General features: G+C 49.1%; 1 protein-coding gene and 1 pseudogene across 7 annotated transcripts; one reads left to right on the forward strand and one right to left on the reverse strand.

Moving 5' to 3' along the window:
* The window catches only part of LOC129635074 (40S ribosomal protein S15-like), a 35,464-nt pseudogene extending 24,501 nt beyond the window's left edge, over positions 1 to 10,963 (forward strand).
* EXOSC7 (exosome component 7) lies at positions 1 to 27,178 on the reverse strand. 7 transcript variants are annotated; one of them, XM_055557079.1, is made up of 9 exons: positions 27,056 to 27,178; positions 17,893 to 17,994; positions 17,503 to 17,597; positions 10,943 to 11,105; positions 7,922 to 7,992; positions 3,401 to 3,524; positions 2,229 to 2,384; positions 902 to 939; positions 1 to 244 (listed from the first exon to the last, which is right to left on the reverse strand). In XM_055557079.1, exons 1-9 carry the CDS (start codon positions 27,110 to 27,112, stop codon positions 82 to 84), a joined length of 969 nt encoding a protein of 322 aa, XP_055413054.1. In that variant the 5' UTR covers positions 27,113 to 27,178; the 3' UTR covers positions 1 to 81. The 7 variants fall into 7 exon arrangements, with proteins under 7 accessions (XP_055413054.1, XP_055413055.1, XP_055413058.1 ...); XM_055557080.1 differs by having other exon boundaries at positions 902 to 955; XM_055557083.1 differs by lacking the exon at positions 27,056 to 27,178 and adding an exon at positions 26,816 to 27,007 and having other exon boundaries at positions 17,893 to 17,990.
* Positions 27,179 to 27,196: the final 18 nt, after the last annotated feature.

A 27,196-nucleotide genomic window follows, 5' to 3' on the forward strand; every position in this document is an offset into this window, starting at 1 on the left:
GACCAGAAAATAGACTTTAATTTTACATGTACAAATGTTGCCTTAAATTCACAGCAGTTAAGAAAACAATGTATACAAACTTCAGCTTCCAGGGAAAAGGAGAAGACAAAGGTTCGGCAGTTGGAGGCTGCTGTGCACATCAGCCCAGGAATCCGACTTTCTGTCTCTTGGGCCCCAGGCTCTCCTCCTTGTGTAGAATACTCTGCAGGGAGGCATGCAGCACCTTGCCCACGCGCTTGCCAGTCTGCAGGATGGAGAAGGGCAGACAGAAGAGGGCATATGCCCACCCATGAGGCACATGTACTCTGACCAAGAGAAGCATCCCTGCCAATCAGCCATTCCAAAGCTGCACACATTCCATCGGCCTTACAGGACTTTCATTCAATATAAAAACCCCAGGGAGTTCCCTGGTGGTCCAGGGGCTGAGAGTCTGCACTCCCAACGCAGGGGGCTCGAGTTTGATCCCTGGACAGGGAACTATAGATCCCACATGCCACCACTGAAGATCCTGCATGCTGCAACTAAGACCAGGTGCTGCCAAAAAAAAAATAAATAAAAAAACCAACCCTCCAAACCCCAACACCACAGCAGTTAACATTCTGGGATAGCCTCTATTCTGAGAAAGGGGAAAAAGAAAAAGGAAAAGGCAACCCCCAAGCAGCAAGCAGAAAGGAACAAAAGCTGCCTTGGTCCTTAGCTGCTGCCACTAGAAGCAGCAGAACAGTCACCAGTCAGAACTTGGGTACAGGCACTGCGTTGCAGAGAAGGCATGGGGAGACCACGGGGAAGCCAGAATCTGTCTGATGAAGGAACAGATGGTGCTGGGAACCCTTTTTAACAAGCAGTGTCTAATTTGCCTGCCACCAAAGGAGACCTGCTCAGATAGGACCAAAGTCAATACCTGAATAGAGTCTTTGATGTTACTGCCATGCAGAGATGCTAAAAGCATAAATTGCTGGGATCAAGACATGTCAAGAGGTCAGACAACCCCACAGATTTCCTAATTAGCCCCCTACACAGGGGACAGAAGGGGGCCTTGACAAAAAAAATCCCAACTATATAAAAATCTTTCTTTAGGCAACTGTTTTTGGGTCACATGAATCATTTCAAGAATATTATGAACCAACTACAAGTTTCCTCTTCAAGCCTTCCACGTTCTCATACCAGCTTTAGTTCACTTGTGCTACTGGTTCCATTCCCGTCAATGTCAGGGAGAAAGACACCCAGGCCCGGTCCCACCCCAGTCCTCCCAGTCATCGGTGGTCTCTCCCCAGGGCTGTGTGCCTTTTCCCCTGACCCCGGACTATAACAAGGGATGAGACCCCAAGTGTCACAAAAACTCATATGAAGAGCAGAGCTTAGTCTAAAGACTGGGAAGGGATCAAGTCTATGAAATCCGAAGTCAGGATTAAGGTCCAAAGTGACTTTGGAAAGATTTTTATCGCAACATTAAAAAAAGGAAAAAATGTCCAAGTAGGGGACACTGACCAGGGAAACTGATTATTCATATGAACGAAGGCAGGGAGAGAACAGGAAATGAGACAAACAGGCCACCAGGACGTGCGAGATCTGGACCTGGCCTTGCAGGAGAGGTTACAGCAGCCAGGGGCGGCAGACACAACCAGCTGAGTGTAAGCTTTTATCAGGAGTGAAGGGGACGGGAGTGCCGACCAGTCAGTTCAGGAGCAGCTGGACAGCGCCCAAATGCTGCTGCCAGGCCTGGGAAACCGAGGGGAGCAACCTGCCCAGGGGCTGTTGGGGGCTTTCCCCCATCCCTCTTCATCTCCATTTACACGCTTCCAGGCCCACGCAGAACAGGGAGACCACCATCCTGTACCCCCAGCTCCACCTCTGCCCACTCTCCTCAACAGGCAGGAAGCAGTCGGCCAGGATTTCAGTTCCCTCATCCAATCACTGAAGCCTGGGATTTGGGAGTTACAAGTGAGTTACATTATCGTTCCAACGTTCTTATTCAGAAACGTGGCACTGGGGTCAGAGAAGGAGAGGATAAGGAACTCTTATGGGCAGCTCGCTACCTCCTGGTCCCAAGCCCCCACCCACCACGACCTCAGCTAGCTCAGCGACATCTGCCTTATACCAGCTGCTCTCCAGTCCCCAAAAGTGGGGTGAAGAGGGGAAAATGGGGAGAATTTCCATGTGACCAAGGGGGCAGGAGGCAGCAAGCGCTCCCAGCCAGGTCCCAGCACCCACTTCAGAACCAAACTCACCTCCAGCATCTCGAAGATGCTCTCTGGGTCCAGGCTGCCCTTTCCCACCTTCCTCATGCATGTCACGACTCCCTTGCTGGTCACAGACACCAGCAAACTGGCCAAGGAGCAGGCCTCCTCCTGAAGAGTAGCGTCCACCACGTGCCGATAGCCAATCTGCAAGACAAGGGCAGCAGTGCACACGCGTGGGCAACACATACCCCGGACCCCCACTTCTGAGGGCCTCGCAGGGGGAATACCCATACCACCCATTCAGGTCTTATGTTAGACTGTGTTCATAAGAAAAATATTTGAAGTACTGTTTAAAGGCTGTGTTAACAGTGTAACAGAAGCATGAAATGGAAACACAGGGTGAGGGGGAGGGTGGTCAGAATTAAAATCCAGAGACCTTCCAAGTCAGGGGCTATCCAGGGGTCCCCAGCAGAGGTCCCCTGGACGTTTCACTGATGACAGAGATGAATGCAGAGGGCCCATGCTGATGGACGCACTCAAGAATGAGTCAAGGGCAGGTGGCTCTGGTCGTCCCAACACTTCACCACAGCCCAGGCTCGTGTAGCGATCCTGGTGGAATTAAACCTGGCCTGTCAGTCTGATCTGCATCCAGTGAATCCCGAGTGGAATCCTGACCGTCTCAATCAGAACAAGCCTCTTTGCACAGTCCTGGGCGGTGCCAGTCACGCATAAGCATCAGCCAGCTGCTCCGCTCCACAGGCCATGGTGCTCCACGCTTGATGTATTAGACACCCAGGCCCTGCTCCAGCCCTCATTTAACAGATGTGCTCAATGGGGCCCACAGAGGGGGCAGTGTCTGCCTTTCAACCACCTTTTTACTATTCAAGCAGCCCAGACACCAGAGTTGAAAGAATTAAAGGAACTATGCATTCAAGGTATTTTGGTGAAATGACTGGTAGACAGAAGGAGCTCTGCAAACTCTGGCTACTGCTACTATGAACCCACTCATGTGCTCCTGAGACCAGAGCCATATCGTCCCATTAAAAAGAGAAAGCTGTTTATGGTAGTGGTCTCTAATATAACGAAATTAGTGGGTTTAGGTTAAAGGTACTTCTGTATGGGCTGTAAACCATAACTTCTCAACCTGCTAGGTGACCTTAACAGGCCAGGGTTGGAGGAGATTGACAAGGAAGAAAAAACCAGGAGATAAAAGCTCTTACTTTGCACAGGGTGACGATGCAGGGGACATTCTCCACGCTTAGCTGGATGCAGTCGTAGGGGTCATCAGACAGTTCAATGTCCTTCGACCCTTCTTCGTCTTCCAGAACACGAACTCTTGGTATCCTAGAAGCAGAATTAAAATTCCCATTTACTGAAAGGAAGCATGGTAACTTCTTTTCATTGAGTTGGAATCCCTGTGCCTCAGAAGATGAAGTCATGCTGTGCCTGAGTTCCCCCTCAGCCCTGCCAAAAGGGTACAAGTGACACGGATAGAGTGAGGAAAGGAGGTCTTTTAAAAGTGATGCTGGGCAGAGGCAAGTGGGCTAGAGGGGGAGGGTATCAAAAGGCACAAACTAAATACTGTGAATGAAATAAGCTACACGGATACATTGTACAGCACAGAGAATATAGGCAATATTTTACAGTAACTAAAAATGGAGTATAATGTATAAAAATACTGAATCACTATATTATACACCTGAAACTAATAACATTACACATGAATTATACCTCAACAACAACAAAAAATTTAAAAATGAAATTTAAAACAATACTTGGTCAACCAGATATCCAAAAATGAGCCCTGATCCCTACCTTCTCACCAAACACAAAAATCCATACTAAATGGACCACAGATGTAAAAGGTAAAACAATAAAGCTTTTAACTAAGAACACCTTCATGACCTTAGAGTTGACAAAGATTATTAAATAGGACACAGAGTACTCGTTGTAAAGGGAAAAAAAATAACATTCAGTTATAACTGAATATACACACACACATAAATATCTTGGAGATACTGCAGGTCTGGTTTCAGACATCACAATAAAGCAAGTCACATGAACTTGTCCATTTCCCAGTGCATATACAGTCATGTTTATACTATGCTAAGTCACTTCAGTCGCGTCCAACTCTGCGCGACCCCACAGACAGCAGCCCACTAGGCTCCGCCGTCCTTGGGATTCTCCAGGCAAGAACACTGGAGTGGGTTGCCATTTCCTTCTCCAATGCATGAAAGTGAAAGTGAAGTTGCTCAGTCATGTCCAACTCTTAGCGACCCCATGGACTGCAGCCAACCAGGCTCCTCCGTCCGTGGGATTCTCCAGGCAAGAGTACTGGAGTGGCGTGCCATGGCCTTCTCTGATGTTTATACTATAGTGTAGTCTATAAGCTTGGTATAAGCATTATACCAAGAAAAAGAAAAAAAAAAGTGCACATAACTTAATTTTAAAAGACTCTTTTAAAAATAAAATTTATTTTTAATTGGAGGATAACTGCTTTACAATATTGTGTTGGTTTCTGCCATGTATCAACATGAATCAGCCATAGGTATGCGTACGTCCCCTCCCTCGTGAACCTCCCTCCCATCTCCCACCCCATCCCACCCGCCCGGGTTGTCACAGAGCACCAGATTTGAGCTCGCTGTGAAAAACACTGTTATTATAAAATGCTAAACATCATGTGAACCTTCTTGCAATAGTAACATCAAAAATTACTGATCACAGGTCACTGTGACAAACATATACATAAGGAAAAGTCTGAATACTGCAAGAGACATGAAGTGAGAAAATGCCGTTGGGAATATGGCCCTGATAGACCTTCACTTTGCAGAAAACGCCTTATCTGCTAAGCACAATCAAGTGACGTGCAGTGAAACGAGGTGCGCCTCTGTGCGTGTGTACGATATAATATAGATTCAGGTGATGAACTTCTGTTTGTCAAAAGGCATTATTTGGAAACTAAAAGATAATCCAGAATGGAGAAAACAAATTATTTCTCTGTGTGAGTGTGTGTGTATAAACTGACACATTCATTACATAAAGACTTTCTACCGAACAGAAAAGACAGACGACCCAACAGAGAAATGGGCGAGACGTCAACAGGAACCTCAAAAAAGAGGCTATTCACATAGCCAATAGACACACAGAAAGTTGCTCAACTTAAAATACTCATCAGGAAAGTGCAAAATAAAACTACAATGTGATACCAAGACACACCTACCAGAATGGCTAATATTAAAAAGACCAATTAAAAAAAAAAAAAAAGGGCTAGCAAAGACGCAGAGCAGCTCAGACTCTATACAAACCTAGGAGTATCATTTGGTAAAAGCAATTTGGAAACCCGTTTCACAGTATCGCTAACACTATTTGCAGGAGCTCAAAACTGGTAAGTACTCAGATGCTCGTCAGCAGAAGAATGGATACATCAAGTGTGGCATGTTCACTGGCACTGGAACAGCATACAGCAAGAAAGAGGACCATGACCACAAGCCACAACACAGATGTCTCAAAACATAACGGTCGGTGACCGAGGCAAGTATCAGCGAGAAAACACTGCGGGATTCCGTGTGTACCAAGCACAAACCAACCTATTGTTTTAGGACTGTGGTTATCCTCGGGGGGTGTAGTGACTGCATGGGGGTACAGGGTGGGAGGGCTTCCGGGGGGCTGGCATTGTTCTTGTTTCTTGAGCTGGGTGCCAGAAACATAGTGACGCCATAAAGCTGCTTCATTCCAATGTGGGGTGGAGCCAGGAAGGAAGAGGTGGTCCATCCAGCTACTGTTACGGAAGCAGCGCCAGTGCTTTTCCCTGTGCCTCTGACAAAAGCCCCCTCTGATTCAGTCCTGCTGCCTGTCCCTACACACGCCAACGTCCAGAGCAGAGGGGTTTCAGCCAGAGAACGTCCCATTCGGGTCCTGCCCCAAGGAGTCATGCTATGGTCTGCCCTGCGTGAAGTCTCCGTGCCAGGGGCCCCCAGGGTGGAAGTACTAAGTAATATCAGGTGAACAGTTTGAATTCTGATATGGTAAAAAATAAGCACACATACACACACACACACGTACCCCTTCCCATCACACACACACTAAGCACACATATACACTCACACATACCCCTTCCCATCTCACACACACACACACACCCTTCCCATCACACACAAACCACGCATACACACTCACACATACCCCTTTCCATCTCTCACACACACATACACACAACCCTTTCCATCACACAGATACACACACACACCCCTTCCCATCACACACAAAGCACGCATACACAGTCACACATACCCCTTCCCATCTCTCACACACATACACACACACCCCTTCCCATCACACACAAAGCACGCATACACACTCACACATACCCCCTCCCATCTCTCTCTCACACACATACCTCTTCCCACCACACACATACACACACACACCCCTTCCCAATCCTCTGGCCATAATGTGGTTCATCAGAAGGGCTAGAGGATACTCTCGACAGAATGGCCGCCACCCTTCTAGAAGGCCCTGACTATACAAAGTCCTCTCCACACACCAGGGAAACCGAGTGCCTTGCAGAGTCCCCACCCCTTGCTGCCTGCATGGCTGTTGTGCTCTGGGAATGGGACTTGACAGCTATGCCCATGACAGGTGTCCTCCCCTACCTGAGCAGCTGGGTTTACCATTCTGATGTACAGTTTGCCCAACACTTCCCCTACAGCCCAACAGCCTCATCTGGTTCTCCTCTCCCTTTCTGCCTTGGTGCCCATGGTAACCAGCTGGCAAGACAGGGAGTGATTTCTGAGGCTTGAGGTACAACAGATGGCAACTTCCTTTCTTCTCCAACAGAGCCCAAGGCCAGGCTGCTGCGGATAGCATCTGGGATGCGAGGCCTCACAGTGGCCACAAGGGCCAGGCCTGCCCTCGGCTAGTGTTAGCCAGGAGTCTAAAGGCCCAGCGAGGGGAAGGGGACTCTACAGCTTTCGTTCTCAACAGAGCTTCCATCCTGCAACGTCTGACCTACATTTATTCAACTTTGTTTTTGTTTGTTGTATTTTAAACTGTGCAAGTGGTTTAAATTCCACCACAGGAAAACTCTAAAATAACTTTTTTAATCACCCATAATGTGAGCACTTGAAAATAACCATAATGTCCATTTAGGGGTATTTATGTTTGTTGTTGTTGTTTTTCAGTTGCTAAGTCGTATCTGACTCTTTGGGACCCTGAGGATTGTAGCTCACCAGGCTCCTCTATCCGTGGGATTTCTCGGGCAAGAATACTGGAGTGTGTTGCCATTTCCTTCTCCAGGAGCTCTTCCCAACCCAGGGATGGAACCCACGTGCCCCGAGTTGGTGGGAGGGTTCTTGACCACTGAGCCACCAGGGAAGCCCAGAGAGCAGAGTACAAAGCAGGCAAAACCCTGGCCTCTGTGGAGCTTTACCTAGTAACAGTATTTGGACAGTTGGCTGGGTCACTGGTTTCGACTCATTCTGCTGTTCTGTGGTTTTTGAACATTTTTCTACATGGTACATGTTTACTTATGAAAATAATAATCCAAAACATAAATACAGAAATATATCTAGTTTTAACTTAGGAAATCTGTTTTCTGAAGCTTAAAATTAAATACCACCATTGTTGATGGGGAAACCCCTTGTTATCCTCTCCGACGAGCTTCAGTCGTAATGCCCTCCGCGGTCCACAAGTGCCCTCTCGGGATCTCCGCAGGCCACGGCGCTGTCTCCAGCAAGGCTTACCTTGTGTTGAAGAGCGCAGCCTTCACAGCTATGGAGATGGCATCGAACAGATTCCCACCACATTCCAGCAGCTAAGGGAGACAGGGAGTGGGGGGGCAGAAGCAGTGAGCATCATTTCTCACCTTAAGTATTACCCCAATGAAAGCATGCTGGTTCCTAAAAAATACGGACCAAGTGTTTATACAGACCAGAAAGCCAGGCTGCTGGGCCGGCTCACCGCCCCGCACAGGCTCTTCACGCTAACTGCAGGTGCCGCCTGCTGCCCCGGCTGTGGGACCGCCGCTCAGAGGCCCCAGGCTGTGTGGAGCAGCTAGCTCCTCAGGCAGTCGGGCCTACGCTGAGGGAAGAACTGCTCATCGGCGTTTTGCCCCAGGTAACTCTCAGAAGCACTCGGCAAGCATTCCTCTCATCTCTGCTCGCATGTACCCAGCCTCCAGACAAGTACCGAACGGCGGCCACTGATGCTGCCGCCGCCACCAGGGTCACGCTGCCGACCGCAGTCACCTCTGCACATAACGGCCGATGTAAATCTGATGCTTAAACACCTCTCACTCCATGGTCTCTGTGAAGCGTAGCAACAACTAAGGTCTTTCACACGTTTTCACCCGTGAGCAAAAGTGTTGACTGTACTCGAGTGTTCCTGTCCAGGGAGGGCTGGAGCCCATTATTAAGTGGAGGGCAACACACCCTTCTTTATTCTCAAGAAGCCTTGGCCTGAGGTTATGGAATAAAGCCAATGGGAAGAGAGGAGAGGAAGTCACATGGAGAAAGAAAAGCCGTGTATTTCCGTGTGTGTTTATTTAGTCTGTCTCCTCTTCGTCTGAACTACTGACTCCTGAGGCTGGACGCTGTCAGCTCTGTTTATTCCTTTCTCTTCAGAGTCCAGCAGAAGGGCTGCTGGGAAGGAGGAGCCTGGCGATTATTTATGGAAGACAGGCAGGCTCAAAGCCTGGGCCTTCCAAACTCTGAGAATCAAGAGTCACACCTGGCACGTCTCGTGCACTGCGTCCACGCCCAGTACAGACTCTAATTCCCACCTTTGAGCTTTCTGGGCAAGCCTCCGGTAGACTCCAAGCATCTCTCCTACTGCCTCGTATAATTACTGCTTATCAGAATATGATCTCCCAGCCTGTATTACCAGCTGGCTTGATAACTGCAGCATGTTTGTCGAGCAGCCGGACTAGCTCCCCTGCACCCTGGTTCACGTACAGACTCTGAATGGCTAGATGTTGGCGCTGGACAGTCTGCTTCAATTCCTGTCTTTGCTGGGTGATTGCTGACTTCTCCAGCTGGACCTCACTACTCCAGGCTTCACAAAGGGTGAAAACCCCTCTGTCTCCCAGAGGTGTTCAACACATGAGTCTTTGTAAAGCCCTCCAAACTGTGTCTGGCATGCAGGAGGCATCAGCTAAGTGCTTTAAAATAAATCCTAATTTACTCTTTCATCTTCCCTTTGTTTTCCTCACAGACTGTCCAGTGTGTCCACAGCTTCTCCGTCTTCATTGTTGACAACCCCTTTGGAGAAGAAATTCCGATGCAAAAGGCGTGCGGGTGACCAGGACACAGTGCACCCTGAGCTGCTCCTGTTCCCCGTGTACGCCTGCTCCTGGGAGAAGCCTACTGGTTCTAAGGTGAGACAGTGTCTCTTTGATGGTCACCAGTCTTGCAAGAGGCTGCACTGAGAGGACAGGCTTCCTGCCCGAATCAAAAGTGCACGAGGCCCCCTCGCTGGACCAGCCTAACAAGCCACAAGCGTGTGGGATGGCACCTCCCTGGGCAGCTGTGAAGCCTGCCTCTTGGCAGTGACTTCAGGCTGCCAGTTCCCACCCTCCTCAAAACCGGCACCTGTAAAACTACCTGCTTAGTAGGAATCAAACTCCAAATACAGCCTGGTTATTGGAGATGAGAAAAAGCAAATGAACTTGTAACCCCAAAGCATCAGCATTCAGAACAGACCTAAACCTGCTGGACAGTTAAGCACTGCTCTTTTGGCTAGCTCTGCCCCGTCTATGATCAAACTAATTTAAAAGTTTCCAGAAAGCCCTGCCCTGTTTCATGCAGGGCCGACAATTAGACAGCCAGGCTGTTCCCAGTAACGAAGCTGTCAGTCCACAAGATCAGCGTTATCTTCATACTCATGAAAGGACTTGTTTGGTCCCTGGCTTCGCCCTCTGCCCTCAATATGGAGTGGAAGATGTCACTCATCTCAAGGTTCACAAGATTAAAGGGAAAGAAACCTAATAAGAGCCTGTACGTGAGCAAGAAACTGGCAAAATAAAGTATAGCTGTAAGAGAAATTACTGCCACGTGCCCAAAACCGGGCAGACAAGTAACTGGGAGGGAAGCACCAGGAAGGAAATGGAGGACTAGACCAGAAAGACTCCTGCAGGCACAGACTCTGGAGAAGGCAAGGAGGCAGGGCCCTGGGTCCTCATGGGAAAACAAGGGGGTGAGAGTAGGTGGGCTACAGTGTTTTCAAGGGAGGATGAGGTGAGGTCACGAGTTGGCTCTGGCATTAAACAGCCCTGGCTTTGGAGCCCAGGATCACTGCTCACAAGCTGAGATCCCCTGGCAGAGTTCCTTGACTTCTCTGTGCCTCAGTGCCCTCACTTATAAATGGGGAAGGCTAGTGCCCACTGGCAGAACATCTGTAAGGGCCACACAAAAATGCAGGTGAATGCTCATCTTCCTTGTCGCAACTCTGCTGATCAACTCTGTCTGGCACCATCTAGAGAACATCTCTTGTTTCCTTCTTCCCCAACAACCTCTGTGGATAATTTTGGGTGCTACCATGGTACAGCTGTTGGCAGATTTACTGTCAGGTGGCATCATCCGTGCCCTACTGCACGTTATGTTGTATGTAAGTTAGAAACCATTATGGGAGACCAAAGTTTCCCCAAGTAGTCTCACCCTGGAAACTGAAAGTATCCAACTGAAGATGGAAAAGGCACAGGGAGGAAAGCAGGCCCACAGGTCTCCCACAGACGTGGGGCGTGGCCAGTGCAGTGACGTGAGACCTACCAGCACGTCCACGTAGAGAACCCAGCAGTGCTCCCGGGGGCTAATGCACAGGGACTTGAGGTCGATGCTGCTCTTGTTAAATATCCGGTACAGGGTGTTAGCGATCTCCGTCCCAAGGTCATCGCCTCCGCGACCTTCAAATTCAGGGGTAGCACTGGCGGAACTACACAGAAGGGCGACAGGAAAGGGGTGAGTCTTGTCGAATGCATGGAGCAGAGGGGCAGGCTTTGTTCCAGGTTCCCTGGGGGACGCTGGAAGAACCAGCGCTGGGAGGAAAGCCACTGTGGGAAGGCTGCATCTGTCACTCTTCCAGTGTCCAGACACAGGCCGTGAACCAGGCCAGGACGGTGCCCTGGCTGTGTTGCTGTGTGTGGTGGGAGTGCCCACTGACTTCTCACAGAAGCCATCTTTATCCAGAGAGAAACAAGAACACTGGTGAAATGAACCACTTCCAGCAATAATGAACTCTCATATCTTGAACGTCTACTAGACTCTTCTCTGGCAGGCCAAGGAAGTAGGAGGCCGAGAGAATGAGTCTGGTCTACAGAGGGGTGACAGTATACACACCAACCCTAGATGATGACACTCTCAAGACAAAACCTCAGTGCAGGCACAGGAGCTTTCCTGGGGTTATCTGGGGTATGCATACACACACACATACCTGATTCACGTTGACGTGTGGCAGAAACTAACACAGTACTGTAAGCAATTATCCTCCATTCAAACTGTTTTTTAAAAGAGACATGTGTGATAGTACGTCAGAGTTCTGTCATAAACTTCAGATTATCACGGTACTGAAAAGCAGGAAACTAAGAACTGTTTGCTGACTGAAATCTCTCTTCACTTTGGTTATCGCTTTTACTTTGTTATTTTTCAAGAGAAATGCCTTTTCCTTTGTAGCTTCCTGAATTTTATACCGAACTACCTCAACAAAGAAGGAGCAAGCATCAGCATGGGCGCCCCTGCCCCTGCCCCAAGCACTACTCAGTGTTTTAACAGGAAATTTCTGAGGGTTTTGCCTTAACAAAAATAAACCCTTCGTACATTTGTGGGATATGTAAACACTCCAGTAATTATTTTATTGTAATGAACTTAAGGCCCAGAAAGATAAGAAATCAGTTGTTTCAGTGGGTCTCTACAAAACCACATGTGGAAGCTCTCTGGTCCCTGTCCATCCGCTCGTCCTCCCTGAAGGTTCCAGGCCCTGGACTAGGCACTAGCGACCTAGAGACAGTGGGACAGGTGCAGGCCCAAGTCAGCAGTTCCAGGGATGTAGCAGGGAGTCACATGGAAACAGGCACACAGAAAACGGTCGGGGAGGGTCGCAGGGGGTGTCAGTCAGCATTGCGGGTTGGAGGGAGTCTCGAACCTGAAGATGAGACAAGCTGGTCTGACCATAGACGAGCAGGGGGATTCCAGCCCAAGCAAAACCTCTGTGAAGGCCGAAGGTTGTGCCCACCCCATCTGCGTATGCTGAAGCAAACCTCATCTCACAGGTTTCAGTGTCCCTTCTGTCTGGTCCATTCTAATACAGACGTAAGATGAATCCTAAAACAATCAGAGTGTAGCGTTGCCTAATAACATTGCTTCTCTCATCATACAGTCTTCCCTGACCACTACAAGCCAGGAGAACCACCCCATTTAAAAATCCCCGAGAGAAACTTCATCACTGCCGTAGCAACCTCACTGTTCCTTCCCGGCCTTGGCCAGACTCAGGCACCGAGCCATGAAAAGGAGTTTATTGATGGTAAAATAATCAAGTCACTAGAGACCAAGTTCGTTATTTTGCAGAGCCAGCAAAAGACAACCTGTTTCTAATGTAAACCCTAAGCCATCAATATTAAGTCCTATCTTTTAAGTGTTTAAAAGCGCATCTGTACAGAGCTCTGGGTGGACAAATCCAGCAGAGGTCCTTATGCTTAAAATGTTTATCCTTCCCTCATTACAGTAGGCTGAGTCCTCCTGGGTGTGATTAATGATGGAATGGATTCATTAACTCTTCTACAGCCCAAAGGGACAGTTTAACAACTTCCCAAGCCAGTTGGCTAAATTAATCTACCAACAAAACCACACCCACTGTTTTTTTTGACACTGGGCTGGTTTAAAGTGGAAAATTTTCCCATTTTAAATGATTTCTGCCCCCTACCCTTAAAAAAAAAAACAAACACAAAAACAGGTTAACCCTTTCTGCATAGCTGGCAGCCAGAGAAAGGAGGATTTAGAAACCCATGAGACCATGGAAAGCTCCCGGGATCTGCCCGAATGTGTCATTCAACACACTTGGCTTGTAGCCTAGCATCAGTCAGGTGAGTGCTCTTGGGTAATGAATGGGTGCTCTGGTCTTAGGACTTACTACTAGACCACAAATGTTGGAGTCAATGAATGCAGACCAAGGGAGTCCTAAATAAAAACGCTTCTCTATTAAGTACCAAGTTTAGAAAGAGAGCGAGAAAGAATGCAGGCTGGTAACCCTAGCCCCTGTTCACAGGCATCACTGTGTATTCTTCAGACGAGGAACATACACTTGGGGTTTTTGCAGAAGACAAGTTCTTTCTATAATTACAGTTACTGAAACCAATTCAGATCCTTCATAAAGTATGACCCAGCCCCTTTTCCAGGGCTGCTGGGAAATCGCTTATGGAGCTGGATAAACAGAAAAATCCTGGGAAGGCTGCCACTCTCAGTTCTCCAGCCTCTTGACTCATCACCTCCACCCTGCTCCTCCTGCTTGGCATCTCTCTGCTCTGATTGGATTAGGCTGAGATCAAGGCCCTGTCTAGCTGGAGCAGGACTTGAGACACTAGGCCCATGGTTGTTCCCCTTGCAATGGATCTAGCCTGCAGAGCCGTTAAGTCTTACAGCCAGGTGGGCCAGGGATGACTCCGGGCCTCACCCTCTAGTCCCCTAGCCCCCAGGCAGGTCCCAGTTCCCGACTCCTCTGGAGGCACACTGCTCATTTCCAGGCCTGCTGAAGCCCCCCAATAGAAGGGGATGGGAACAGTGGCACATTCTGAGTGTTTCATCTTAAGCCCTCGTTTGAAGTTCCTGGGAGAGTTACCTCATCAGCTCTGCAGACTTTCAGAGCCCAGCGAGCCTCAAATGAGGCCTTCAGGTTACCTCTCTGCTTTGCCCCCACCCTCGACCCTTCAGCTGAGAACGTTGACGCTTCAAGCAGCATGAAGTAGGTAAGGAAGAGAAATCGAGTGGCTCCACCCACCAATTCAGGGCTTGAAACCAATCCAGGTTCAGTGAATGAACAATCCAGATTCAGTGAGTGAAGAAAACAAATGATCACACTTAACGTAGTTAAGATCCCGGACAAGTGAAAAGCGTCGGACACACTGAAATGTCCATGAATGAAATGCGTTCTCCCCAACTGCCCCAGCTAAAACCTGAAGCCTCTCTGAGAACAAACACAGTCCCTAAGCCCATCAACATGGTGGCCAAGAGCCGGGAAGTGACCTGATGGACGGCCACTGGTGGTAACCACAGTGACACACCAAGCCCACCAAATACTCACCTTCTGGCCTTCAGGTGGAAACCATCTTTTCCCAAAGTTTCAGCCTTCTTATAACACAGCCTACTCTCAGGCTACAACTAACAAGCCAAAGACACAGAGGCAGGAGTTAGAAGGTCCGAGTTCCAAGGTAAAGGAATCTGCCAGGTATCTCTGGAGCAGAGCTCAGGAACCCCCGCGTTTTCCTCCTCCACTGGTACAGGGATCGGGCCCGTGTCTCAGGTACTCTTCCCTAAGGGCACCACTTCTGAGACCCAGGGAAAACCACTGGGGTGGGGAAGGTGTCTACCCCAGGCTCTGTATTTGATTCCAAGCAGATGAAAAGAAGTAGAAGCAATTAGAAGAAAAGCAAATAGTTTTCCATGACCTCTCTACCACTGGGAATTGAAATAATTAAAAACATGAAGGTTGCTGGCAAGTAGTTAAGTCAAGCTGGGCTCAGGCAGGCAGGAGGGGTCCCACCACCACCCAATCACTTTCCTCCCACTGGGTAACAACTGTCTCAGCCTGTGGATGGGTGTGTGCCTTGAGCTCTCTGGCAGAAGCCCCATGCTTGGGGCCCTGGCGGGGTTGGGGGCAGCACCCTGAAGCCTGGGCACAGCCACAGGTGCCCAGAAGCCATTCCTGTTCACTGGGTCAAAGTGAAAGGGCTTTGTTTACACAACTATGAGTTGCTCTTTGAAGATGCAAATAAGCTTCTGATAAAGGTGGCAGCCAGAGATGCTTGGTGACCTCTTGTTCGCAGGAAATGGGGTTTTATGAATCTCACGGTGATTCCATCCTCTGGCTGATCACACAGAGTCTCTTAAAGACGCTGAAGGGTGCCACCTTGAGAAACAGATTCAGGAGAACTTCCCCGGAAAGTGGGGCTTCTAGGCCTGCTGAGGTTCTATTGAGACTTACAGAGGAGGAGAAAGACAGCAGCAGGCAGCCTCTCTCAGTCAGGAGAGAGGGGCTTACTTCTAGAACCCAGATCTGGGGAAGAGGCTGCTCAAAGGCTCCGCCCGCCTTAGAGCCACCCTCTCCAGCCGGGACTAGAAAGGGACACGGGCAGTGGGCCAACCTCGAGCCACGTTCAGACGCAGAGCCACACGGAAACGTGGCCCCTGCAGCAAGCACGAGTGCAGCACTCTGCCTGGCGTGGCCGCACTGCCTGCCTTTGATCTGCCTGAGATGAATGAGGCAGGAGATAACGAAGAGGAAGAAAGGAGAGCAGATGACAGCCCCTAACACATGGTATCTGCTCTTCAGTGACTATTTACCGCACCGAATCAGGCAGATCAAGGCAGGAGAGGCATTTTTTTCTTCCTCCATGAGCAAAGGAAAGGATAAGCTGGAGGCCTGAACAAGGTCACCACCATGTACAGCAACTTAAAAGATCGGCTGGTTCCACTGGATGACCCGGAATGCTGACAGCAGCTGGGCAGAACGAGGGGAGATTGTGCCAGGGGACCAGGACTGGGGGCAGCAACGCGCTGGAAGGAAAACTAAACAGAAAAATGAAGACACATTCTGGAAACTCTACGCGGGGTATCCCGCTAAGGCTGGCTTCTGCAGGCTGTATGAAATACAAAGAGCAAAGGCTCAGAGCTGGATAGACCCAAGCTGGCAGAACTAGCTGTGTGAACCCAGGAAAGTCACTTACCCTCTCGGAACCCCTTGTGTCATCTCTTACTGGAATTTTGTGAGGACCAACATCTGTGTTCGGAAATGAAGACTGCAAGTCTGCAGCTCACTGTGCAAGTGTGGGTCAGCACCTTTGCAGGAAAGGGCTGACATCACAGGCGCAAGGCTGCTACCTTTAGAAGGGCCTGCTTGCGAGGCTGGCCCTTGGCTTGCATCTGGGCACTCGGCTCTTAAGACAGGACCCAGTCAGCGGTAAACTGTGCCGAGACTGTGCGGATAACGTATGGTGTATGCCAGACACCTGCTTTCCTTCTGGGAGTCTGCAACTTCAGTGTGTGTAAACCAGACGGTGCCTGCGTCACCAGGCAAAATCTTGGGTATTGAGTCTCTAATGGGTTTCCTTAGGCAAAATGATCACGCATGGGTTGCTGTGTTTCTGTAACAATCATAGCTCTGAGTACAACTACATGCTCCATGCTGAGTCCTCCGAGTCTGTTCAGGAAATCTCTGACTGTGGGGGCGGTCTTCCCCTCCACCAGTGAAGTATCAATGTTACACATCTGCACCTAGCATGAACCAGTAGAGAGCCTCATCCACTTCAAGAAGGTTCACTGTCACCGCTGCTAGCTGGAAGAGGAAGTTACGGATAGAAGACGAGACTGGGCCAGCAACCCGGTGAAAAGCCCCAAGCCTTCAAAGGGGAGGTGGAGAGAAAGAACACTTTGGAAAGCCCATGGAACGTGTAACGACTGGGTGCTCACTCTATTTTCATTACCTAACCTCCTCATCATCACCCCAGTATCACCATCTCCATTCTTTAGGTCACGAGATTTAGGCACAGAGGGGCTGGGTAACCAGCCTGAGGTCATACAGCTGCTGGAGACGAAGGCAGTGACAAGGCTGGCCAGCTGGCTGCTGAGCGTACAGAGTCTTTGCTCTTCCCTGAGCCCACGCAGCTTGCCCGGCTGCCACCCCCTCAGCCTGCGAGAAGCTTGGCTGGTCCTCGTCCCCGCTCTGCCAAGCGAGTCATGAAAAGTTTTCTGCAAAGCTAGAGCCGGAAGACCGCCGGGGCCTTACAGCACAAGTGAGTCTTGTCAGGTATACCTGATTATTTTTCAAAGCTCAGTGACACCCATCATTTCCTATGACTCTTGTAACTACCGTGTGCTGGACGGCCTGGCACCGGGAAAATGAGGGCCGGCTTGGCTGATCAGGACAAGGGCAGGCCCTAAGCTCAGGCCTCCTCCTGCATTTCCTGGGGCCCGGCACAGCAGAGAACTCGGCACATACCTGCTGGCCGGATAAAGGATGATTAAATACAAAATAAAAGTGGGCTCAGCAGGAAACCAGAGGTTCATTCTCTGAATCTTCTATCTTTTAAATTGCTTTTCTTTAAAACCATGTGCAGAGTACTGACCAGTCAACAAAGAACTCCAAGTAACCTTCGTTTGGTTTCTCCAGCTTCGGCGTCCCCATTTCTGCTTTCACGCCCACCAATATGTCAGTGTGACCCTGTGGACACAAGCAAGAAGGGGTCTCATTTGGGGCGGACAGCCTGCTACCCAACCACGCCCTCATCTCCCAGACACATACCTCCGGGGACTCTCTTAGGATCAGTGATGGAACTTGAAAAGGGGCCCTTTGAGAAGGAGAGGGGTCCTCAGATCTACACAGAACCCCCTCCCAGAGTTGGCTGTGGGTCTTATGTTTCCCCTGGAACAAAATGCACCCTGAAAGCCCAGAGGGGCTGGCTCCCGAGAGCCAACCCACTCCTCAACATCGTACAAACCGTGGGCCCAGCACTCACCAGCTTGACCCTGGCAGACCCACTGGTGTTGGACACCACGTCGGTCTCCACTTCAACACAGCGGTAGTCTTCACAGCCGCGGCCGTCCACACGGAGGTCTTCCTGGGTGCAACAACCAACATCCTAAGGCTGTGGGCCTGAACCTCCAAGAGGCTCCTCAACTGACTCACTCCTTTCCCCCCTAGAGAAATATGCGGTACAACAGCTCCTTTTAGGGATTCGTCCAGAAATCCTGTCCTGAGAGCTGATAACATTACTGTCTTACATATGAGGAAACGGAGACTCAGAGAATTTAAGCAACTAGGCTAGGGTGAGCAAAGCTCGGCTTCCCATCTAGGTCTGAAGTGGAAAGTCCAAACTATATACCACCATCCGGAACAGGCACACACAAAATCTGAAGAGACATAATAAATAAGAGCTATTTCTTTCCAAATCTGCAATTCTGAAGCCACAAGAAACACGGATTGTCAGTTACAAGTTCACCTGTCTCAGCTTGTAGCCCTCCTACCCCCTAAACCCAACCAGATCTACTCTGTAAACGGCTGGAAATAATCAGCTGGTGTCTTCTAACACAGGCATTCTCTAGGACAGTGTCAGCAGCTAGGCCCCCAGGCTGCTCGTTCTGGAAGCCATCCCATGGGAACCCAGCCATGCCTGTTCACGCAGGTATTCTGTGGCTGCTCGCACACAAGGGCAGAGCTGAGGGGCTGGGACAGAGACCACATGACCTGCAGCCCCCACATCACTACCACCTAGCCTTTCACCAGAAGTCTACCAACCCTGCTGCAGAGGACAGGTTTCAGGGTGGTCTACATACTGCCTGGCTTTATCCCCAGTTATTTACTTCCTCAATTATTTACTTCTATCTGTATAACTCATAGATAACCATTTTATGTTGTGGTTTACTCCTAGCATTTATCTTGTTGCTCAATGAGTTCCAGATTTCATGGGTTGGTTCCTGCATTCTCTCAACATGCCTCAGATCTCTTTGGAGCACTTCTTTACTTCTGATAACACGAAGAGTTCCAGCCTCTGGGATTTTCCCTGCCCCAACCCCGGGATCAGCCCATTTCCTAAGGAGCCCTGGTTCCTTTTATGGGAGAATGGTACTAACCGACGCATACACACACACCTTTATTTATGTGGATTATCTATCCACATGTGGATTAAAGAGCCATGTGTTCATACTGAGAGTTGGTTCCAACCTTCCTCCTTGTCTTATCTGAAACTTCTCTCAGGGAGAAACCTGGCTCTCATTATCTACAGTGCATTTCTGTATTTGTTAAGTCTCTGAATACACAGTTTCAGAATTGTTACTGCCATACCCCTATGAGAAACAAATTTACTAATACAGTATTTGTGTAGATTTCTTTTTGTCTTTAGCCCCAAATGTTGTTGCTGTTCAGCCGCTCAGTTGCGTCCGACTCTTTGCGACCCCATGGACTGCAGCACACCAGGCTTCCCTGTCCTTCAGCATCTCCTGGAGCTTGCTCAAACTCATGTCCATTGAGTCGGTGATGCCATCCGGCCATCTCACCCTCTGTTGTTCCCTTCTCCTCCTGCCTTCTATCTTACATAACCCACTCAAAATACCTTTTCCAACTGTCCTCCCTGCGCCTTTGTTACTCATTTGCACCCCTTTCAGGCTCAATTAAAACTGCTGATGTTCCATTTTGAGTCCGCCACATCCTGGCTGCTTTTAATTCCTATTTACCTTTGGGCCAGGTGGCCTATCACTGGGCTCTAGGAGTCGCCGCTGTCAGGAGAGGTGTGCTCAGACAAATGTCCCTCTCCCTCATCCCTAGTTCATGCTCCCCTCTTCCTACTTCCTCCCACCCACTCCAGGCAAGGAACCAATCTCTTTAGCTCCCGGTCCATGGTTCCTGTATTTCCTTTGCACAAATGAACCTTTACATGAGTATTTTTAATATCCTTTTCTTTCTTATACAAAAGATAGCATACAACAGATACTCTTTTACACTTTGCTTCTTTTTAAACACTAATGCCTGTGCAGGAAACCACTACACATCAGCTCATACAGACTGTTCTCATTCCTTGTAAACTTTTTTCCGGAAAGCTCTTTCTTTCAGAAAAAGAATCATCAACTCATTAGATTCTCAAAGAGGTTAATGCTCCTCAAAATGTTAAAAACAAGCACAAAAGAAACCAAAAACAAGCAAAAAAAATCCAAAACAAAAAAGCAAACCACTGTTCTAAAGTATGTAACTATCAGAAACTTATCTTTAAACTGCTTGGCTAACTGCATATCTGACTTTTTTTATTTTGAGAAATTAAAATACAGAAAAGGAAAACACTGCCTGCTCTCACCACACAGTACCAACTACTACCATCTGTCGTTTTTGTTTGAGCTCTTTCACTCCTTCAACTCCTATTAAAGGAGAGAAAATAAACAATCCTAAATCAGGCTGAAGTCCCTTTGCAGCCCTGCCACTCCCAGCCGTCCTCTTCTTGGAGGCAACCCCTTCCTGGAGTCTGGGGAGACGGGTTCTTAAAAAGCAACAGAATTTCATGTCTAGGAGAATGAGTCTCCTGACTCTGTAGAGAGATCTCTCTTCACTGGAGGATCCAAAACTATGTAACTGTGTCTTTTTACAACCCCAACTACCCCCATCCACATGAAGATTTCCTAGGTCCATCTCTGCTTGCTCCATCCCTAAGGTATGCATGCGTGCTAAGTCTCTTCAGTCATGTCTGACTCTTTGCGACCCTATGGACCACAGCCCACGAGGCTCCTCTGTCCATTGAATTCACCAGGCAAGAATACTGGAGTGGGTTGCCATGCCCTCCCCCAGGGGATCTTCCCGACCCAGGGACTGAACCAGCATCTCTTATCTCTCATGTCTCCTGCATTGCAGGCAGGTTCTTTACCACAAGTGCCACCTGGGAAGCCCATCCCCAAGGTATACCCTGATGGAAAGGAAAAATCTGGCTCAGAAACCTTTACATTGAGTCTTTGGTAGGTTACACGTACGGCACAAGAGTGAGCATCACTAGGAGCCTTAGTCATGGACTCCAGGCCGGGTCCTGCCACTGACTCGCTGCTTGACCTCAAAGGCGCTTCTCTAATTCTGTGGATGCGTACATGAAAAGAACCACCACTGCTTGCAAGAACTAAAACAGCAGCTACTGTTTAATATGCATTTACTATCTACCAGGCTTCTCCGGTGGCTCAGTGGTAAAGAATCTGCCGGCAATACAGGAGATATGCAGGAGACGTAAGTTCGATCCCTGGATTGGGAAGATCCCCTGGAGTAAGAAATGTCAACCCACTCCAGTATTCTTGCCTGGAAAATCCATAGACAGAAGAGCCTGGCAGGCTACAGTTCATGGGGTAGAAAAGAATCGGACACAACTGAGAGACTAAACAACAAGAAAAAAACTACTATCTACCAGATAATGTGTTAAGGAATCCATACATGTTAGTATGTTGAATCCTCACAATAACCCTGTAACATAAGATTTTTCATTCCATTCTACAAATGAGGATCAGGTTGAGAGATGCTAAATGGCCCAAGGTCAGAGCCAGTCAATAGCACTTGAATTCCAAGCCAGAGCTCTTGACCCCGCTTCCGCAGTCTCCTGTGTTCTAAAGGGTCTCCTCATTGTGCAGGTCAGGCAGCACAGGCCTCCTGCGAGGACGAGCTGGCTGGTGACCGCTTGGCCCTAGTGAGGATGCTAACGACTATGAAAGCAGCGGGCCTACAAGGCTACAGGGCTTCCAACTATGCTTTAAATTACCACCCGCTCTGGAAAGATCTAATCAGAACCCTTAGAAATGAGGAGGGATGTCAGAAAACTGGGCCACCAGGGCTTCTCTTTCCAGCCCTTAAACCACTCTCTGAGCCCTCTTCCCTCAGCTGGGAAGGCTTGGGTGACACGTAAGAGATAAACAAGCAAGCTACAAATTTCCCGTTCCAGGGATGCATATTTTTGTTGTTTTCCATCAAAAAAAGCACACAAAAGGAGAAAAACAAACAAAATCCATGAATCACTGCACACAGGACTTTTTCAAAATCCACTTTTTCTCATAAAAGGCTCTAGGAATCTCCCAAACCTGGTGATCTGGCCTGGCTCAGAGCTTGACACCCTACCACAATTTTTTATCCACCTACAGTACTCAAACGAAGGAACCAATCCATGTGTGAACACTTAAACACTGGCTGCCTTGAAGTGAAAGCTCTATTTAAAAAATCAATGGAAAAAAAAATCAGTAGAGGCGCCTACAGGTGACTGACCACACCAGGGAGCAGAGCCTTGTCCTCAGGGGACAGGGGACCGAGCACCTTTCCAGGTAAAGGCCTTCTGAATGCCAGGATGGGTCCTGGTGAATCAAGTTGTTCACTTTGTGATTGCAACAACCCCGCTGGTTGGGTGTGATATGGAATCACTTTCAACCGGTATTTAAAACTCTGCTGTTGCACCCCAGCTTTGGGACCTTGAGCAGGTTAGCTCCTGAACATCTCTGAGTCTATCTCTTAATGTAGAAGAGGGAATAACCCCGAACCTGCAGAGTTAGAGGAGAATCTCCCACATAGGCAGCTCACAAGAGTCCCTGCTCAGCATTTCCTTCTGCTTCTGGCTACATGTATTAACTGATGAACTCCTTAAAAACAACCCAGAGAGAGGTTACCAATGAGGACACCGAGGCGCCAGGTTTAACTCCCGTTTGACACAGGACAGATGACCCAGCCCAGAGTTGCTGTTCCTCACACCCAGGTAACCCAGTCCTACTCCCTAATAGCAGCTAGCAGTTGGCTCTTGCAATCCAACACACGAAGTGGTCCTCTGAGGTGATGCTAACCCCTCACTACCTTGCAGAGATACCACTTTGCCGGCAAAGGTCCATCTAGTCAAAGCTAAGGTTTTTCCAGTAGTCATGTACTGATGTGAGAGCTGAACCATAAAGAAGGCTGAGCGCCGAAGAACTGATGCTTTTCAACTGTGCTGGAGGAGACTCCTGGAGGGTCCCTTGGAGTGCAAGGAGATCGAACCAGTTAACCCTGAAGGAAATCAACCCTGAATATTCATTTGAAAGACTGATGCTAAAGCTCCAGTACTTTAGCCACCTGATGTGAAGAGCCGACTCACTGGAAAAGCCCCTGATGCTGAGAAAGATTGAGGGCAGGAGGAGAAGGGGCTGACAGAGGATGAGATGGTTGGATGGCATCACTGACTTGATGAACATGAACTTGGGCAGACTCTGGGAGATGGTGAAGGACAGGGAAGCCTGGCGTGCTGCATTCCATGGGGTCACAAAGAGTCGGATGTGACTGAGTGACTGAACCACAGAGCGCAGAACTCACTGGAGGAGAACGGAGACCAGATGGCCTCCCCTACTAGGAAGCCACCCCACTTTAGAAGGAGCCCGGCTCTGCAGGCCCAGGCCCAAGACCCAGCAGGCAAACCAGATGTTGTCCTCATTCCACTCTCCAAGCCTGCTGGGTGGGCCCGCATTCCTTTAGGATGCGATGCTGTTTGCCTTGCAAAGCTGCAAAGTGCCTGACCCAAAGGCACGCAGGCCAGAGAGTGGCCAGCTCTCTGGGGCCTGAAACTGATTCTCTCCTTAGAATCTGATCTCTGATCTGGGAAGTACTTGGCAGGGAAAGAGAGTTAAAGAGGAGCTGACAGGTCATGATATGGAGGGAGCTGGAGAGGCCTCACAGAAGTAAAGATGGGCAGGTGGCGTGTACCCAGGTGGAGGGCACCCTGACAGCAAGTGGTTGTGGAGAAGGGAGACACTTCAGCAGAGAGAAGTACGGGTGTCCCAGAGACATCAAGGCAGGCAGAGTCACAAAGACATGTGATCCATGCTTGAGCCCCTGAGAGGCAGCGTCCAGGAGCTGCCTAGGGACTTTCTACACCCAACAATTTAACAACCTCTCAGTTCAGTTCAGTTACTCAGTTGTGTCCAACTCTTTGCAACCCGACTTAATCTTCCCAAATAAAAAGAGCTTAAATCTCAAGAGCCACAGGCCGAACCCCTCATGGGGTCACTGTGAAGGCTGCAGATGTAGTATGGATAGTTCCGGACAAAGCCACACTTCTGACAGGAAAATCTCAACTGGGAGCCGGCGTCTCTTCAGGGCTGAGCGCATGCCAAGTGGCCCATGTTCCCTTTCCTTGTCACTCCACACAGTCCTGTTCTGTCCCCTAGATGGATGTGTTCTCATTTTACACAGGGGGAGCTAGCTTACTACACTCTTACTGTGAATGGTGGAGCCAGGAGGAGCCCTGCTCAGTACACTCCAAGTCCTCATCCAAACAGAAGCTGGAGGCCACTGACCTTGTTAGGGGAACCACTGGCAGAAACCACCTGCCCTGGCCAGACCATTAAGGTTCCTATAATAACCATTTGCAGGAGATATGTTATCTTACAACAGGACATCCTGGTAAGGAATGCAGAACTAATAAGCTACTGCTAACTAGAAGAATTTGGGAAAAGTAAAAAGGAGAGAGGGGATGCCAGTCCATATATACTACTAACCTCCCAGAATCCTCACTAGAATCCACCTTGGCTGAGTGATGTGTGCACCACCAGGAAGGATATTGAGTCAGGACGACTGGCCAGAGGCAACCCAGAAACTAACGTCATCACCGTGAAACCCAAGGCTGCGAGCTGCACAACAGAGCAGTTCTCCCGGGTTCCCTCACCCTGCTGCTCTCCACCTGGGTGCCCCTTCCCAATAAAGTCTCTTGCTTTGTCAGCACGTGTGTCTCCTTGGACAACTCATTTCCAAGTGTTAGACAACAGCCTACTCACTGGCCCTGAAAGGGGTCCCCCTTTCTACAACCTCCTCAGGCAGAGGGGCAAAGATTTCTACAGCAGACTCCAGGCAGGCTGGACCAGGCCAGTGGCTGGTCCAAGGTCCAACGTCTAGTGACTGCATCAAAATCTCCCAACACTTATGAAAATACCCATTCCCAGGCTCCAGCCCCAGCCCTAGCCCCAAGGATTCTGATCCAGAAGGTCCAGGTAAAGCCCAGGAAGCTGTATTTTGTGAGTAAAAGGCACTTCAAGGTTTCAGAATTACTGGGCTAAGACAGAGGTTAGCAATGTCTTTCCAGAGAGGAAGAAAGCACACATTTAGCCAGTTAAGCAAACCTGAAAAGAAGATTAAATGCTAATTCTGGAAATTCTGAAACCTGCCCCCCAATTCCTGAATATAAGAACCAGCTTGGGACTTCCCTTGTGGTCCAGTGGTTAAGACTCTGTGCTCCCAATGCAGGGGCCCTGGGTGGATCCCTGGTCAGGGAACTAAAATCCCACAGGTCTCAACTAAAGATCTCACATGCTGCAAGAAAGACTGAAGATCCCTCAGCTGAGACCCAGCATAGCCACATAAATAAAATACTTAAAAAACAAAACCAGTTAGACACAAGTAAGTAAAACAAAAGCTGTACAAAAAAATGCTAACTAGGGTTCTAAAGAAGCTTAGACCCAATGTGGGAAAAATACTGCCTAAAAAGGTAATAGTAATATATGTCCATACACTATTTAAGGCCTAGAAAAATGGTGGGGGTTCAGAACTTGCCCTCCCTGCTCCTGTTTCGCCGACGTGCTTTCAGAGGACAGAGCAAAGAAAGAGAAGTGGAAGCAGCGGGCATTCTCCCTGGCTTTCGTCTCTGGGTGCCTATTTTTAAAAAGGGAAAATAGCACAAGACTTGAGTTGGGCTTTACAGTCAGATCTGGATTTATATCCCAGTTCCACTGTACAAAGACAGGGTGGGGGTTCCGGAAAAAGGGAACCAGGCACGCATGGCTTTCTGGACACAAGGGAAGCCATTTTAGTCCTCAGCCTTTTTGTGATCTATGCCTGGCCACAGTGCTTGTCCTTGAACATGTTGCGGTAATTAATGATCTTGAGGGAACTACAGAATTCAGGAAAAAATAGAAAAGCAATGAAGAAACAACAGTTCTCAGATAAAACGGAGCCCTAGTTTTTCTTCAATGGATACACTTAACAGTCTGATACAAACCTTTGAGTTGTTCTACAAGAACTCAGGTGCCCACTCAGCTGGAGGATGGTAACTCCAGGATAAGACCCCAAAGTGGTCACAACCTGAACATGATGTTGCCCTTTTCTTCCCCTTGGTGAAGTGAAGCGAAGTCAAAGTCGCTTTTTTGTGTCTGACTCTTTATGACCCCATGGACTACAGTCCATGGAATTCTCCAGGCCAGTATACTGAAGCCATTCATTCCCTTCTCCAGGGAATCTTTCCAACCCAGGGATCGAACCCAAGTCTCCTGCACTGCAGGTGGATCATTTATCAGCTGAGCCACCAGGGAAGCCGTCCCCTTGGTGACTCCAATCAACTAAAGCTTGGACTCTGCTGACCTCTGCCCCAACTGTAGGCTACCTCCTCTGCTCAAGCCCCTTCATGAATATACATGTGCCCTTAGCTTGTTTTCCAGTTTTGCTATTGGTAGACATTGCTTCTGAAAAGATTCCCAGAGTCCCCTTACTTGATGCAATTAATAAATTCCTCCTCCTCCCATTCTCTGGCTTGGTTGTGTTTTTCGGTGCAACATCCAAGAGACAACCCTGGAGAAGCAACGGCTACCCACTCCAGTATTCTGGCCTGGAGAATTCCATGGATTGTATAGTCCATGGGGTCGCAAAGAGTCGGACACGAATGAGCGACTTTCACGACCAAGAGTCAAACCCCAGTTTTCCAGTAATACTACCACACACTTACCTTACGACCTCAGACAACTGACTTAACCTCTCTGAACTTAGTTCTTTATATGTAAAGTAGACATAACACTCACCTTCAGGACTTAACAAAAATTCAATGAGATAAAAACTATGACAGAGTATGTACCTAACAAAAGTGAGACAGCTCAGCCTTCAAAGGCTGAGAGGGGATTTAACAGAATCAGGGACTGCCCACCGCGTCCTACCCGGGCTTGGAACCTTGTGGACCCGGAAAGATCCAAGAACGCATACAGTCCTAAATGGATGCTCGCCGCCTGGTCCCAAAGACGCCGGCACTGGCGGCTTTAGAGCTGCACATGCGGGCCGCACAGCGGTCTAATCAAAGGTAAACCCAGCCTGCCGCAGTCTTTCCGGGCGAGCCGAGGCCCGGCATCGACCCGCAGGGCCAAGGGAACTCGGAGGCCGGCGCCGGTACTGCCCGCTACCTGAACGCCATGCACAATGTACACCTTCTCCGCCTCGCTCAGCGCCACCGACGCCATGCTGCCGAGCCTCCCCCGCCGCTATACGTCATCCGCCCGCGTCGCCCGCCGCCAGGCACGACCCCCCCCCCGCCCCCCTCCACC

The sequence above is a fragment of the Bubalus kerabau genome, chromosome 20 (genome assembly GCF_029407905.1).
Source record: "Bubalus kerabau isolate K-KA32 ecotype Philippines breed swamp buffalo chromosome 20, PCC_UOA_SB_1v2, whole genome shotgun sequence".
Lineage (NCBI taxonomy): Eukaryota > Metazoa > Chordata > Mammalia > Artiodactyla > Bovidae > Bubalus > Bubalus kerabau.

Bases quoted from the DNA above. Each gene is read 5' to 3' on its own strand.
- EXOSC7 (XM_055557079.1), bottom strand. From the start codon at position 27,112: ATGGCGTCGGTGGCGCTGAGCGAGGCGGAGAAGGTGTACATTGTGCAT. The intron at 17,598-17,892 runs GTGAGTGCTGGG...TTGTGTCCACAG, and splicing joins GGTCTGCCAGGGTCAAGCTG to GGTCACACTGACATATTGGT. The intron at 2,385-3,400 runs GTAAGAGCTTTT...CTTGTCTTGCAG, and splicing joins GCATCGTCACCCTGTGCAAA to ATTGGCTATCGGCACGTGGT.